This window comes from Zea mays, chromosome 1 (assembly GCF_902167145.1).
Source record: "Zea mays cultivar B73 chromosome 1, Zm-B73-REFERENCE-NAM-5.0, whole genome shotgun sequence".
NCBI classification, from domain to species: Eukaryota; Viridiplantae; Streptophyta; class Magnoliopsida; order Poales; family Poaceae; genus Zea; species Zea mays.
In genome coordinates this window covers 254610252-254624929 of record NC_050096.1, presented here as the reverse complement: position 1 = coordinate 254624929, position 14678 = coordinate 254610252, and the positions used below count along the sequence as shown (strand labels likewise).

Genomic DNA, 14678 nt, shown 5'->3' with positions numbered 1-14678 from the left:
TGATCTCTTGCTATTCTCCGATTCTTTCTCAATAGCACACTAGGGTCATAAGGTGTTGGAGCAGGATCACAGTCACTAAAACCAAAGCGACTCAATACTTTTTCCACATAATGAGATTGTAGCAAAGTTACCCCACCATCAGCTTCTCTAACAAGCTTGATGTTTAGAATGACATCAGCTTCTCCCAAATCTTTCATTTTGAAATTGCTCGATAGAAGATTTTTAACTTCCTCAATCACATTGAGATTTGATCCAAAGATCAAGATGTCATCAACATAAAGGCACAGCATAACAGACTCACCCCCACCATACCGATAATACACACATGTGTCAGATTCATTTACAACAAAATCAGCTGCTGTAAGAGTATTATCAAACTTTTCATGCCATTGCTTAGGTGCTTGTTTTAGGCCATACAATGATTTTATCAACCTGCACACTTTGTTCTCTTGACCATCCGCAATGAACCCTTCTGGCTGATCCATGTAGATCTCCTCATCCAACTCTCCATTAAGGAAAGCTGTCTTAACATCCATCTGATGAATGATAAGACCATAAGAGGCTGCCACGGCTATTAATGTGCGGATTGTAGTCAATCGAGCCACTGGTGAGTAGGTATCAAAGAAATCTTCACCCTCCTTTTGGGTATATCCTTTGGCCACAAGCCTTGCCTTGTACCTCTCGATTGTACCATCAGGCCTAAGCTTTTTCTTGAAGATCCATTTGCAGCCTATAGGTTGACAACCATAAGGACGGTCAACGACCTCCCAAGTTCCATTAGACATAATAGATTCCATCTCACTCCTTACTGCTTCCTTCCATAAGTCAGCATCAGGAGAGGAATATGCCTCTCTAATGGTAGTTGGTGTGTCTTCCACAAGGTACACTATAAAATCATTACCAAAGGATTTTGCAACCCTCTGTCTCTTGCTCTTTCGAGTGACTATAGTGTCATCCTCCTCAGGGATGTGCACGTGAGAATCCTCAGCATGATCTATAGGAATCGACAGTTTGTGCTCATGGGGAATTATAGTCTCATGACTTGTATCACTAGGTGTATTCTTCATGGGAAACTCATTTTCAAAAAATGTTGTGTCTCTTGATTCCATGATAGTATCAACATACATATCAGGCACATCAGAATTTATAATTAAGAACCTATACCCAGTGTTGTGAAAAGAGTACCCAAGAAATATACAGTCAACAGTTTTAGGCCCAAGTTTACGCTTTTTGTTGATTGGCACATTCACTTTAGCCAAGCAACCCAAGTGCGTAAATATGAGAGATTTAATCTTCTCTTTTCCCATTTCTCAAATGGTGTGATCTCTTTGTTCTTTGTTGGAACTCTGTTCAGGACATGACACGCTGTCAAAATCGCCTCACCCCACCATGCCTTAGATAATCCCGCTGTACTCAACATGGCATTCACCAAATCTGTTAGAGTGCGATTTTTCCTTTCAGCAATCCCATTGGATTGTGGTGAGAATGGCGGTGTCCTCTCATGAATAATACCATGTTCCACGCAGAACTCATCGAACACATTAGAGAAATATTCTCCACCTCGATCAGACCTTAACCGTTTTATTTTCCTCTCAAGTTGGTTCTCAACTTCAGCTTTATAGGCCTTAAAATAATTGAACGCTTCATCTTTTGTTTTTAAGAGATACACATAACAAAATCTAGTGGAGTCATCTATAAAAGTGAGAAAGTATCTTTTACCACCTTTGGTCAAAATTCCATTCATCTCGCACAGATCAGAATGAACAAGTTCTAGAGGTGCCAAACTCCTCGCCTCAGCAGCCTTGTGAGGCTTGCGGGGTTGTTTTGATTCAACACACACATGGCACTTAGACTTTTTGACCAAGTTAAATTTAGGAATTAAATTTATATTTGCTAACTGCATAAGACAGCCAAAACTTGCATGACAAAAACGTGAATGCCATAAATCTGACTCATCAGAAAAATTAACAGAATTCACCAGTTTATTACACACATCATGCAGTGATAAGCGGAACAAGCCTCCGCAGTCATATCCTTTACCAACAAAAGTACCATGCTTCGACACAACACATTTATTAGACTCAAGAACAACTTTATATCCATCTCGACATAGCATAGAAGCGCTAACGAGATTCTTCTTGATAGAGGGCACATGTTGCACGCTCTTCAATGGCACCGTCTTTCCCGAAGTAAACTTCAGAATGACCGTACCAACACCAAGAACATGAGCACGCGACCCATTTCCCATTAACAAGGCGCCAGACCTCCCGACCTGATAGGAAGTGAACATAGAGGCATTAGCACACACATGAATGTTTGCACCACTGTCCATCCACCACTCAGGTGAATTACAGACTGGAAGAACAAATGGTAAAGAATTACCATACCCAGATGTTCCACCTTCAGTTTCAGTGGTTACAACATTAGCTGATTTCTTGTCTTGAGTGAACTTGCGATCAGGGCACTCTCTTGCCCAATGTTGATCACTGCCACAGACAAAGCATCCTCCCTTTCCCTTGTTATTGTTGTTCTTCTTTTTAAACTGTGCTGTTTGAACAGGTTTATTCGCGTTCTCTGGTTTGTTCTGGTTTTTCTTCTTGTTAAACTTGCGGAAGTTTCTCTTCTGCACCACATTAGCAGTAGAGGTCTCAACACCTTTTCCACTGTCCTTTGTTCTAGCCCTTTCCTCAACATCAAGAGTACCAATGAGCTCTTCTACATTGAACTCTTGTCTCTTATGTTTGAGAGAGGTAGCAAAGTCCTTCCAAGAAGGTGGCAACTTGGCGATTATATCGCCAGCCACAAACTTGTCAGGCAAAGGACAAGGAAAAAGTTCGAGTTCCTTAGCTAGTGCCTGAAACTCATGAGCCTGTTCCACTACAGATCGGTTCTCAACCATCTTGTAGTCATACAGCTGCTCCATGAGGTACAGCTCGCTACCAGCGTCAGTTACTCCAAACTTTCCGACAAGTGCATCCCACAGCTCTTTCCCTGTGGGAAGGATGTTATAGCTTTTCTGGAACTTTGTATCTAATGCGCTAATTACTGCTCCTCGAAAGAGGTTGTCTTCAGCCTTAAACTTAGCCTCATCCTCAGGAGGTAAGTTGGCAGGCTTGCCCTCAGCGGCATGAAAACAAGACATTGCAGTTAGCCATAATTCCATCTTAGCTTTCCATATCAAGAAGTTTTTACCATTAAAAGGATCAGGCTTTAGCACAGCAGCAAAACCTCTGACAGAAAAATGCCTAACGTTAGGTTTTTAGATTGTTAGAGTTATAGGCATTTTCCGTATCATTTTAATTCCATAAATTAATACTAGGTGAGTGCCCGTACATTGCAACGGAAACACATAATACCACGTTACTGTTATGAGAAAAGGTTTCTTAATATATTTGTGATCATATCCATACATAAATTTTGTTATTTTAATCTAGTTGTTTCACCACTACATTACAACCATCAATGTGTTACTACGATTTTTAAATGAATCACCTTGTAATTGATTCAAAAGATCCATAGCAAAAGCACGTAAGCTTACCAAAGTTTAAGAGAATTTACACGACAACCAGCCTTCATCATGTGCTTTAAAAGTTAAGAAATTAATATATAAGGAAAACATCATGTGCTTTACAAGTGAAGGAATTAATACATAAGGAAAACATCATGTGCATTACAAGTGTCCTAGATTAATGATTCTAAATAGAAATTATTAACAAGGGGGAAAGATGGGCACGAACAGGGGAGAAACCGCGCAGCCTTCAGCGTACTCTGCAGTATCATGACTTTTGTGTATGATCTGCAAATTGAGCAGGGCACCAAGTTTGGGCATATGTAAGTGATTTTTCTTCTCCCTGTGTTGTGAATTCTACAACTTTTTACAGAAACAAATGGTAGGCATTCTCATCTGGTTTGTGTGTATTTGTGGTTTGTGCCCTGCCATAAGCAACATCATCACATCAATCAATCTCAGCTAAACGAGCAGCACTACTCGAACTGCCATTTGTCCTCCTACTTTCCCATGGCACGGATGCACTCAATGCCTCGCGTTTTGCATTCATACTCCAGCCACTCTTCATATGAGAACTGGCAGGTGAAGAGACATGTTGGCTCTGATCTCCATGCCCCACCCAGACTTCCAAATCTGATGTAGTTGACACAACTTTCGGTGGTTAGTTTGCCATCTTCTCCAATGTCCCATTGATACTCTCCATCTTCACCAGCTTCTTGGACTTAAATGAAACTGGGCAACACCATAGCATTCTCATGATGTCTTCAATGAATTGACTCATCCCTGACCATGATCACCCCTAAAAACAAATAGGTTATATGTTTTTCATAAGCACCATAAAGTAGCAGCACAAGCAAAGTTCAAAATCGCCAATCTTGGCGCTCATGTCATCTGCAAGAAGAATGTTGCTTGGTTTCAGGTCGCTGTGGACGATCGATGGATGGCTGTGGTTGTGAAGATAGTTGAGTGCATCGACCTGTTGTTCTTCTTGTCATACAACAAGCAGTCGCGTGTAGCAGCACAAGCCCCTATTCACTCCATTCGCTACATTACTATGTCATGCCTGTGTAGCAGCACAAGCCCCTATTCGCTCCATTCGCCCAAGCAGTCGCGTGTGGAAGTGAGAGAAGTGCAAATTACATTGACATAGTAATGGCAAGTGGGAGAAGATAAATTACCTAAGTACATAGTCACCGCCAGGCGCTTGCCGCCGAGGACCTCGTGGGCGAGGTACACCCACTGCGTCTCTGTCTCGCAGGAGCTCAACAGGGAGCACGACACAAGGTAGGACTTCCCTTCCAGCATCATGGCTTCACCCAAAAAATTTAGTCACCGACGTCTCTGTTCCCGTTGATTGAGATTGATCCAGGCTTGCTTAGCAGTCCCGTTCTTGCAATCTGCAGGGGCCAAAATCGAACAGAAAGAAAGTGAGCGGAGATGAAATCAACAGGAATAAAGGGATCAAGAACACAGGAAGACTTGAGATCTGAGGATGAAGTAGTGGCCGGTACATCACATTTACATTTACCTCATTGCACGGTATAGTGGCCGGTACCAATGGTAGTAGGCACTGGGGGCATTCGAGAATGAAGTAGATGATTGCGAGAAACCATATCTTAGGACCTGCACCAAGAAACAAAACAACATAAATTCTTTCTTGCAGTTTGTTGTTTTGTTCTACAAGATTTCTCCTAGAGGAATACTTATTTCCCCAGGCCCTGATCTGCATTTCTTTGTAATAATTCCATTCCTTAATGCTAACAAATGAGATGGTATTGAACATAGTTGTAACGGAAATAAAATTTAGCCTTGAATAGGAGTGCATGGAAAACATTTAGATCTAGCCTGCGCACATGATCATCATGTGTCTGCAATTGACTGCAAACACACCGCTTCCAGACACAAAATTAATGTAATTCAATAAGAGATATGGGTTCTAAATAGTTCTGTAGAAAAACACGATCAGCCATTTCTATTTACAGAATCTCAAGTTGCAGCAAACCAATGGTAAACAGCATGAGCCACATATATTACAAATACAACTTGGAAATTTGATCAAGAATAGTTGGGTGTTTCTGCTTTCAGGTAATTTAGAAGTCATTTGCAGATTTAACAATATGAGAAATGTATGTCGGTTGCCCAGAACGGTACATATGAAGACACCCTTAACAGAAAATGCTGAACGGTTGAGTAAGAAACTGATAACAAAAAAATCTAAAAAAATGCAGTAGTGGAACTACAACCATAGATCTTAAAAAATGATAATTCTCACAAAAGATTCGGATCAGCAGAGCAAAGGATGGCCAACATGTAGTTCAACTTATCCAAACTGATTAAAGCATCAAAAAACATAAGTGAAGGAATTCTAATAGCCACTGTTCTTACGAACTTTATTATGTCCATTTAGTTTTGGGATAAAATATATATCCAAGGAAACCAGTCATTCAAAAAATACCCTGCATTCTCCTTCAGGGGGGCAAGTTCGTTCTTATGAAGTTGAGAAATAGGAAAAGAAAATCCAGGGCAAGTGGGGTCCTAGACAACTATGAGGTGGGCAGGTGGCTAAAAGACATCCTAACAATTCCTATCAGGAATTCAGGATGTTGACATTTCAGATAAGATGACTGCGATAACGTTAAGAGCTGAAATCTGATAAAAATGTTTCTTTCAGTAGTTTAATTGGCACCACAGAATCCTCAAACAACATTGCTCTGACCAACCAGATTTCATCAATCAGATTATCTTACAAATACACTTTATACTAACATAAAAATGGCATAAAAACTAGATTTTTTAGAGATCCTTGTGACAGTACTATCTGAACTCAGAACTAATGTGAAAAACTTAGCTCAGAACTAACATGTAGTTCAGCTTATTATAGGACTATCTAAAAGGCTTGCATCTATTTCTAGCAAGGCTTGCATCTATTTCTAGCAGAAGATTAACAATGTCAATGTGGCCCTGAGTTGCAGCAGTGTCCAAAGTTATGGCCGCACAGAGAAATGCAGAATTGGGCAAAGATGGAACATACCTTGCCATTCAGATATTAGTTCTTGTATTTCATGGCCTCCTTCTCAAATCCAATTATTGGGAATCCTCATGTGCGTACCGCTCCACACCATGGCGAAGCTTTGCAACCTCAGAACTCCCTTCTTCTGCGTCTAATTCAGATTCAAGTTTTTCCTCCTCTATCTCAGATAGAACATCTACCTCCTCTTCCAGCTCAGCTTGAATGAAACTCATGCAGAGCACCAAGGATTATGTATTAAAATTTGTAGCTATCAAACCAAAGGAAAACATCACCACTGCAGAAAACCCACCACGTTCCAATAAAGAATAAAATACATCCCCACATGCCACTATTAGCTTAAGCCTAATTATATAAAACCACAGCTAGAAAGACATGCTATACACATACTTCCTATACTCAAGTAGAAACATTATAGTTTTGTCCGAATGAACAAAAAAGGATTGAAGTACTGAACCCACCTTGTTTCTGGGACTGGTCAAAATAAAGAAGAAAGGCTCTCCAGTCATGTGCCTTCTCCCTTTGCCCAGGTTTATTGCTGCCATCAAGTTCATGTTTCCTTGCAACAGCAGGGTGGAAAGGGCCATAAACAAAGCCACTTTGTTCACCCTACCCAAGCAGGCTCCGCACAACTAATTTTCAATTCATCAAGACATCACCAGGTTGTTGTTATACCAAACAAGTCTCAATAAGAAACAATTAAAAATTGATACAAAGGCAAAAAGGCTAACCCCTCAAAATGTTTTTAACTTGGGGATGTTTCAAGATGACAACATTCATCATGGTTTTGACTTCCTACTTTTCCTTGTCTCAAGCACCTCGCCTGCAGAACTAACGCTCTGAAATATGATCGGATAATATTAATATAATTAAGAACTGAACAATTGCTACAAGTAGCTCGTGAGTTGTGTATGGAATTGCCATTCTAATTTTATGTAAATGTATGCTCCAATACAACAAACCTTGAACCAAGGAACCAATGAACTCAGGTGATGCTTTTCAGTTTCTCAGTGTGTCAGACAACTGTTATGTAGACAATCTTTCGAATTGTTAGTCAGTCGAATCAGTTTTTCGGACAAGTATTATGCAGACAAACTGTCACACGGTTAGCCCAAACGATTATGCACACAATTTGTTCTTCTCAGTTTCGCACACTTATTCCATTCACACAAAAGCATCACCTGAGTTCATACAATTCAGTTCAGACACATAAAATTCACCATCAGTTCTGCAGGCATGAAGCAGCATATATGCAGTGTTTGGTACCAGCTAGCAGAAGCAGGTGTGATGCAGCAGCATCTAGCTCAAGCAGCATATATGCAGTAGTACTTGGCATCAGTTGTAGCAGCCGGTGTCCGTGGAAGTATGGGGTAGAGAGATCCATAGATAACAACCTGTTCAGTTATAAACAAATAAATAGATAGCATCAGTTAACTCAAATAGTAGAGAAGTAATTTACCTCATGATTTGAGGCCATCATGACATGCCAAACGGGGTAATTTAGCGACTAAACTAAAGTTTAGTCTAGTGACTAAAGGAACCAAACAGGGTCTAAATGTGGTTATATTCATGTTGAGACTTTTTTCACTCATGTAAGGTTCATTAGAATGATTTGCATGATATAAATGGAACTTCTGTTAGTCCAATGAGACCATAACTGCATGATCATGTACGGATGCATCCAACTTTGTACCAAACTCTTGCCAAGATTTACTTGATGATGCTGAGCAAAGTATGATGGAGTACAAAATATCTATTCAGAATTTGAAGAAAGAATCAAAATACACTCTTGACAAAGTAGCTATCGGTGAAAGTGATCTGCAGCGTGGACAAACCGATTTGAGGTATTTTACATGAACCTCGGTCGGAAAAACCTGTTTTTCCATGTCTGTTTCTGTTTCATTTAATAATGGCTCGTCACCAACATACTGTAAAATTATTGTCTGTGCCTCTCACCAGATCTACTGGGAAGCAGATCCAATCTCTTATAGGTTCCATTCACAAAGCAGAATCCACAACTGCAGGTATTAGTATTTCTTCAGGTTATTCGGCCAATTATTTACAGTGGTCTACACAACGGTGGGTCTAGAGTCATTTTAGCTTTGTCCAGTCATATTTCTCTAGCTTTGACAAGTTTATACAAAAATACGTTAGCATCTAAAATATCAAATAAATACACTATCATTCCATGGTGTATCTAATGGTTTAATGTTGTCGATTCTGCATTTTTTAATAAACTTGGTCAACGTAGAGTAGTCTAAATTAGGACAAGGCTAACATAACTTGCATAATTGCAGTTGGAATAGTAATCAAAACCTTCATGTCCACGACTTGCACGTAATCAAGCACCACCAGTATCATCTTCCAGAAGGAAGAATCTTAGTTGAAGAAGCAAGGAACTGTTGCCTCCAACTCGTCAGCTTCAAAGTCAGTCGATGGTGAGTGGTATGGGGAATGGCTAAACTTCGAGAGAGGAAAAATTATGCGAACTACTGCCCGTGATTCGCCTCATCGAACATTCTGTGTGTAAGACGTCATGACAAAAATAGACGGGCACATACCTACACAGGAAGTACGTCCATGTCGGCCTGGAGCGCGACGATGGGCCTGGCCGCGGCGCCAGCGATGGTGGCCACAACGCCGATCCGAGCGACGAGCCACCTGTACGGGATGCCTATCGCGTCGAGCTCGGCCCGCACGGGCTCGCTGGTCCGGAGCTCCTGGAAGGCCAACTTGGGTCGCTGGTGGATGCGCTGCCGCATGCCGTGAAGCCCAACGCATGCCGCGAAGCTCGGAGCACATAGCTGGCGAAGGCACGGGAGGAGCTCGTCCTCCACTCTGGCAGGCGGGTGGCCTAGGTGGAGGTGCAGAGCTCTGCTCGGCCTCGACGGCGTCTCGATCTGGGCGGCCCTGCCTTGCTCGGCCTCGTCAGAAAAGGGAGGAGGCACGGTGGGGCCTGACAACCGGTTGCCACGAAGGTTGAGGCGGAGCAACGGCAAGGAGGACTGCGGCGAGAAGCGACTCGGCGAGAAGCGACTGGGCGACCTCATCATCGTCGGCTATGGCGTCGGCGCCGCAGGGGGGGCGAAGATGTCGTTGGCGTCCCCAACTTCCTCCCACATCGAGCTCATGTTGTCCCTCAGCGCTATCATGGATCTGGGGAATAGAAGGCTTTGGGGAAGGGATCCACCACGGCGGAGCGAGAGACATTGGGGATGGGATCTTGGGAGAAGAGGAAGCGAGAGAGAGGGCGGGGGGCAGTGATCCGGAAAGGGTGAGAGAGACGGAGCGCAGTGGCGAGGAAACCGCGGTCGAGGATGGAAAGGAGCGCCATAGAAGGAAGCCGCGACTGCTTGATTTGAGGACCGCGACTGCTTGATTCGAGGATGGAAAGGAGCGCCGCGGGCGGGCGGGATGCGAGGAAACCGTGGTCGAGCGGCGGCGGTGGGGAGGATGGTGGCAGAACCGTGCACCACTGGTTGTGGACGTCTACACTACATACTTATGTAGTAGTAGAGATTATGATGATGACATATAAAAGATATAAATTAATATTATAATGATGACATATAAAAGATAATTAATCATGACATCAAAATATATCCATAACAATATGGATCATGAGAACATAAAGCATATGAATTATATAAATCATATAAATACGATAAACATGTAAACTGACTGAACAATTGAAAATAAACAGATAGAAACATAAACAACATGACTGTAAAATTAAAACAGACAGATCTATCATATTATAATAAAACAGAACAGATAAGATAAAATCATTCCTACATATGAAACATCATAGATGAATATATGAAACATATATAATCTCCAGAACGCAAAACAGTAAGTAAATAAACTGATCATACCCTCTCATGCGCTCTGATGATCCAGATCCTTGGCCAGCTTCTTTTGTCATGTTGGAGATGTTTTGGGCAGTCGCGTAGACTCTCCCCAAAAACCTAATTGCCGATCCTCCGTGCAAGGTCTCGAACGACACCGGCTTCGGAGGCACCTGCCCTGTCGCTTCTCTTTTCTCGCGTGTACCGAGTGACAGGGGTGCTCCTCTACGCCAAGAGTCGGTCAGCTTTCGCCGAGTCATGTCATGAGTCGGTCAGCTGAAGGAGAAGGGTCACTCGGCTAACGAAGAGACAGGCAACTGAAAGGTTAACGCGGTTAGTGAGTGCTAAAAATTAACACCACACCGCTCGCTCGCCTGCCACGCCCGGCCGGCGGCGGCAGCGCGCGTGTGTGGCAAGCCCTTGTCCGTTTCCTGACTTCTCAAGTTAAGTGGAATAATTCCCACCATATAAGTCAAGCCAAAAGACCCTTGGACTTCCAATATGGTACTATTGTTATTCTTCACCATTACACACCATAGAGTTTATTCAATAAATGAGTCAGGCCCATAAAATATCCAACAGTACCAGCGTTAGTTTTTCCTGCAACCTCTTATTCCTATATTTATAGCGTCGTGTTCTCTTAGGCTGTAACCGAGATTAGTGTGGATTCTCCTAATCAAGGGCTCGGTTAAAGAGATGATTAGTTGGGTTAAGTCAATCCGGTCTCTGCTGGCTAGCCGTAGAGGACGACACAAATATCTATCTCTAATATCAGACTTCATTCCGCGTTTGAATATTTTGAAAACCTTAGATCAGCGATTTCAAGTTGCACCCCCTCATGAGCTCAAAAGTTTTAGCTGCTTGTATGGGCTTGGGCTTCAATTAAATCCTAGCACGCTTTCTTGATGGCGATGGTTGCTTTATCCTGATAGTAGGTCTGGCGGTCTCCGGCTTGGCGGTGAGCCGGTGACGATGATACGACCTGGTTGGAGGTTGGAGGTGGAGCAGGAGAGTTTGCAGGAGCAGTTGGCATGGGCGCTGGCACTCGTCCACTCGCGTCAGCCATCCGACGCCACCAAGGTGTCGGCTCTGACGTGGCACCTTGCGCTTGCGCACGGACTCCGTCGCTGATTCGTTTGTCTCTTCCCCAGTCGCGCACCGCGGGCCGCGGTTCGCCTGGTGGCTGCGACGTGAGTGGGCCTATATCAGCGCGGCACTCACGGGGAGCGGTGGCAACCCATATCCATCACGGCGAAGAGACCTCGGGAGTGAGTGGGCCGCTGGGAGAGCAGACAACACTGCAACGGGGTGCGCGCCCGCCCGTGCCGTTCTCCGTCGTCACCGTTCGCCCGCTGCCGATCCATGGGGTGGGCGCTGGCTCTGCACGGCGGCGCCGGGGACGTGCCGCGCACGCTGCCGCCCGAGAGCAGGGAGCCGCGCCTCGCCACACTCCGCCGCTGCCTCGACATCGGCACCGCCGCGCTCCGGGAGGGCCGCACCGCGCTCGACGTTGTCGAGCTCGTCGTACGCCTTCTCCTCTCCTCTCCTCCTCTCGTCTCTTCTCCGGTCCATCTGTCCACTGCCGGCAGCGCCGGTCGATCGTTGATCCCATCCATCCATGGCCAGGTGAGGGAGCTGGAGGACTGCCCGCACTTCAACGCCGGCCGGGGCTCCGTGCTCACCTCCGCCGGCACCGTCGAGATGGAGGCCTGCGTCATGGAGGGAGCCACCCTGCACTGCGGCGCGGTCTCCGGACTCTCCACCGTCGCCAACGCCGTCTCCCTCGCCAGACTCGTCATGGAGAAGACGCCGCACATCTACCTCGCCTTCGATGGCGCCGAGGCCTTCGCCAGGGAACAGGTCCCAACTCCTTCCTCCCTGTTCACTTCCACTGCTCCAATACAAGTTACAGATATAACAATCGATGCCTTATCCTGATCCTGTTCTTTGCTTCAGTCCCTGTACTTTGTTCTTGCATGATGCCTAATCCTGTTATTCTCTTCGGTCTCTTTCCTTGTTCTTGCATTACTCAAAAAAGAACAGTTAAAAAAGTGAAGAGAAAAGATTAGACATATAATAAGATTTACCAATTCCGCTGATGTCTGATATTGATGTTTGTTCACCCCCTTTCTCTCCTACCAAGGACAGACAATGACCGTACGTCAGCTGCTCAACCTAGTAGATTCCTGATAAAGAAAGGTTGAAGAGCAGTAAACAGCGTTATTTGTGTGGATCAAACTAAGTATATATAGGTTTGTAGAAAACATTAGCAATGTTTATATATCTAAATAAATATATATATTTATAATCTGTCCAGATTATATAATCCAACAAATATTGAACCCCCTTATTATAAAAATGGATTCAAAGATCTATCTAATAATATTAATTATATATTATAAATATTGGTGTTTTTTATATATTTAGTTAAAAGTGCTGCACTCTTTAAAAAATGAAAAATGAGAACGCCAACTATTTTGAGACAGAGAGAGAACCCGTTTACAGATTACACGGTTCTGATCTGATTGGTTAGTGGTCACTTGTCAGGGGGTGGAGACTAAGGATCCAAGCCACTTTATCACGGACAACAATATCGAGCGTCTGAGGCAGGCCAAAGAGGCCAACAGGGTGCAGGTAACGCCAGAGATTTTCTGTTCCATTGTTCAGTTTTGGCGTGGCACATTTAGGATCTTGCATGATTCGGTATCCTGCTAATCCTTTGCAAGCGAGAAGGGGCTCGCGTAGCTTCATTGTTGGAGAAATAATCGATTCACACCTACACCCCCTAAGTCTTGAACAGTGAACTCGACTGTCTGCAAATAACGGACAAAACAATAACCCATGCATTTGTGTTTGCAACAAGATAGGCAAGTATATGCAGATTCAGTTTTTATGTTGCCACTTACCACTGTATACCCTATCAGTTCTAAATTATAAGTCGTTCTACTAACTCATAGCTTTTGCCGTGTTTCTGGATAGATTACTGTTACTGCCTGGCATAGTTCGTCCTCAAGAATCTGTATAAGATGGAGATATATGTGACCCTCGCTATGGTTTGGTCGTTGGTTCACAATTCAAGGATTGGTTTTATGCAGCTGGAATTTTCTTTTCTTGCTTGTCAGATCGACTACACCCAGCCAGCAGCAGGCCAAAGCCAAAAGGCCCAGGCCGTGGTGGACGACAACTGCCAGACGGGCACGGTAGGGTGCGTGGCCGTGGACGCGGCGGGCAACCTCGCGACGGCGACGTCCACGGGCGGGCTGGTGAACAAGATGCCCGGCAGGATCGGCGACACGCCTCTGGTGGGCGCCGGAACGTACGCCAACGCGCTGTGCGCGGTGTCCGCCACGGGCAAGGGCGAGGAGATCATCCGCCGCACGGTGGCGCGCGACGTCGCGGCGCTGATGGAGCGCGGGGACGCGCTCCCGCTGCGCGACGCCGCGGCGCGCGTCGTGGCGGGGGCGGCCCGCGGCGCCGTGGGGCTGGTGGCCGTGTCGCGCCAGGGGGAGGTCTGTATGGCGCACAACACCACCGCCATGTTCAGGGCGTGCGCCACCGAGGCCGGCCACACCGAAGTCGGCATCTGGACGGACGCCGCCGACGCAGGCACGGGCGCGGACGGAGAGACTGTCAGCGTCGCGCTCTAGCTCTAGGCATTTCATCCCCGTGTGGCGTATTCTATCGTTCGCGTCCCATTATTGCCACCTGTCCGATAGACAACTTGTTCTCGATCCGGTAATTTCACCGTGCTTCAGCTGCGTGTGTTTGGAAAAATTGATTCGGTTTCGGGTATTGTTAAGAGATCGATGGGAGAAGTGAAACATTGTTGGGCGTTCAGTATGCTTTTGTAATACCTTTTGTTTTCTTAAATAAAGTCCTAAGGAGTGTTGGGAATGCGTGGAGTTATAGTATATAATATAAAGTTAAATAGTTGTAAATATGTATTTTATTTAAAAAATAAAAATGATTTATCTAAATGTTGATCTTTATGATTTTCTAGAGCACCTAATAGCTAGAATTCCAAACAAAGCCTTAGTCAACGGTATATCACATAATTTTTTATTATTTATTTATTGTTAAATTTGGCACAAATGCATTAAGTAACACAATAGGTTTAAAATTTAAATATTAGACTGGAAACTATAAAAAATTACAATATAAATAGTTTAGATACAATATTGGTGATTGAAAAAATAGGCAAAAAAGAAGCTTACTATCTTACATGTCTAGCTTTTTATACTATTTATGTTTTTAGTTGTTGCTTTTTATAGAAGACGGTAGTCTTTATATCGCC

At 44.2% G+C, this 14678-nt stretch overlaps 1 protein-coding gene and 1 long non-coding RNA gene across 2 annotated transcripts; one reads left to right on the top strand and one right to left on the bottom strand.

The window, feature by feature from the left end:
* Positions 1 to 3580: 3580 nt before the first annotated feature.
* Positions 3581 to 7556, bottom strand: LOC103643666 (uncharacterized). Its single transcript, XR_561187.3, has 4 exons — positions 6540 to 7556; positions 5037 to 5131; positions 4687 to 4905; positions 3581 to 4307 (listed from the first exon to the last, which is right to left on the bottom strand). It is a non-coding gene; the product is annotated as an uncharacterized lncRNA (long non-coding RNA).
* Positions 7557 to 11179: 3623 nt separating this feature from the next.
* LOC100283503 (uncharacterized) lies at positions 11180 to 14278 on the top strand. Its single transcript, NM_001156403.2, has 4 exons — positions 11180 to 11908; positions 12011 to 12244; positions 12932 to 13018; positions 13507 to 14278. Exons 1-4 carry the CDS (start codon positions 11747 to 11749, stop codon positions 14029 to 14031), a joined length of 1008 nt encoding a protein of 335 aa, NP_001149875.1. The 5' UTR covers positions 11180 to 11746; the 3' UTR covers positions 14032 to 14278.
* The last annotated feature ends 400 nt before the right edge of the window (positions 14279 to 14678 follow it).

What these genes read in the sequence shown, in the direction of transcription:
- LOC100283503 (NM_001156403.2), top strand. Translation starts at nt 11,747, where the DNA reads ATGGGGTGGGCGCTGGCTCTGCACGGCGGCGCCGGGGACGTGCCGCGC. An exon ending in TCGACGTTGTCGAGCTCGTC is followed by an intron (nt 11,909 to 12,010) that starts GTACGCCTTCTC and finishes ATCCATGGCCAG; the next exon opens with GTGAGGGAGCTGGAGGACTG. An exon ending in AAGAGGCCAACAGGGTGCAG is followed by an intron (nt 13,019 to 13,506) that starts GTAACGCCAGAG and finishes CTTGCTTGTCAG; the next exon opens with ATCGACTACACCCAGCCAGC.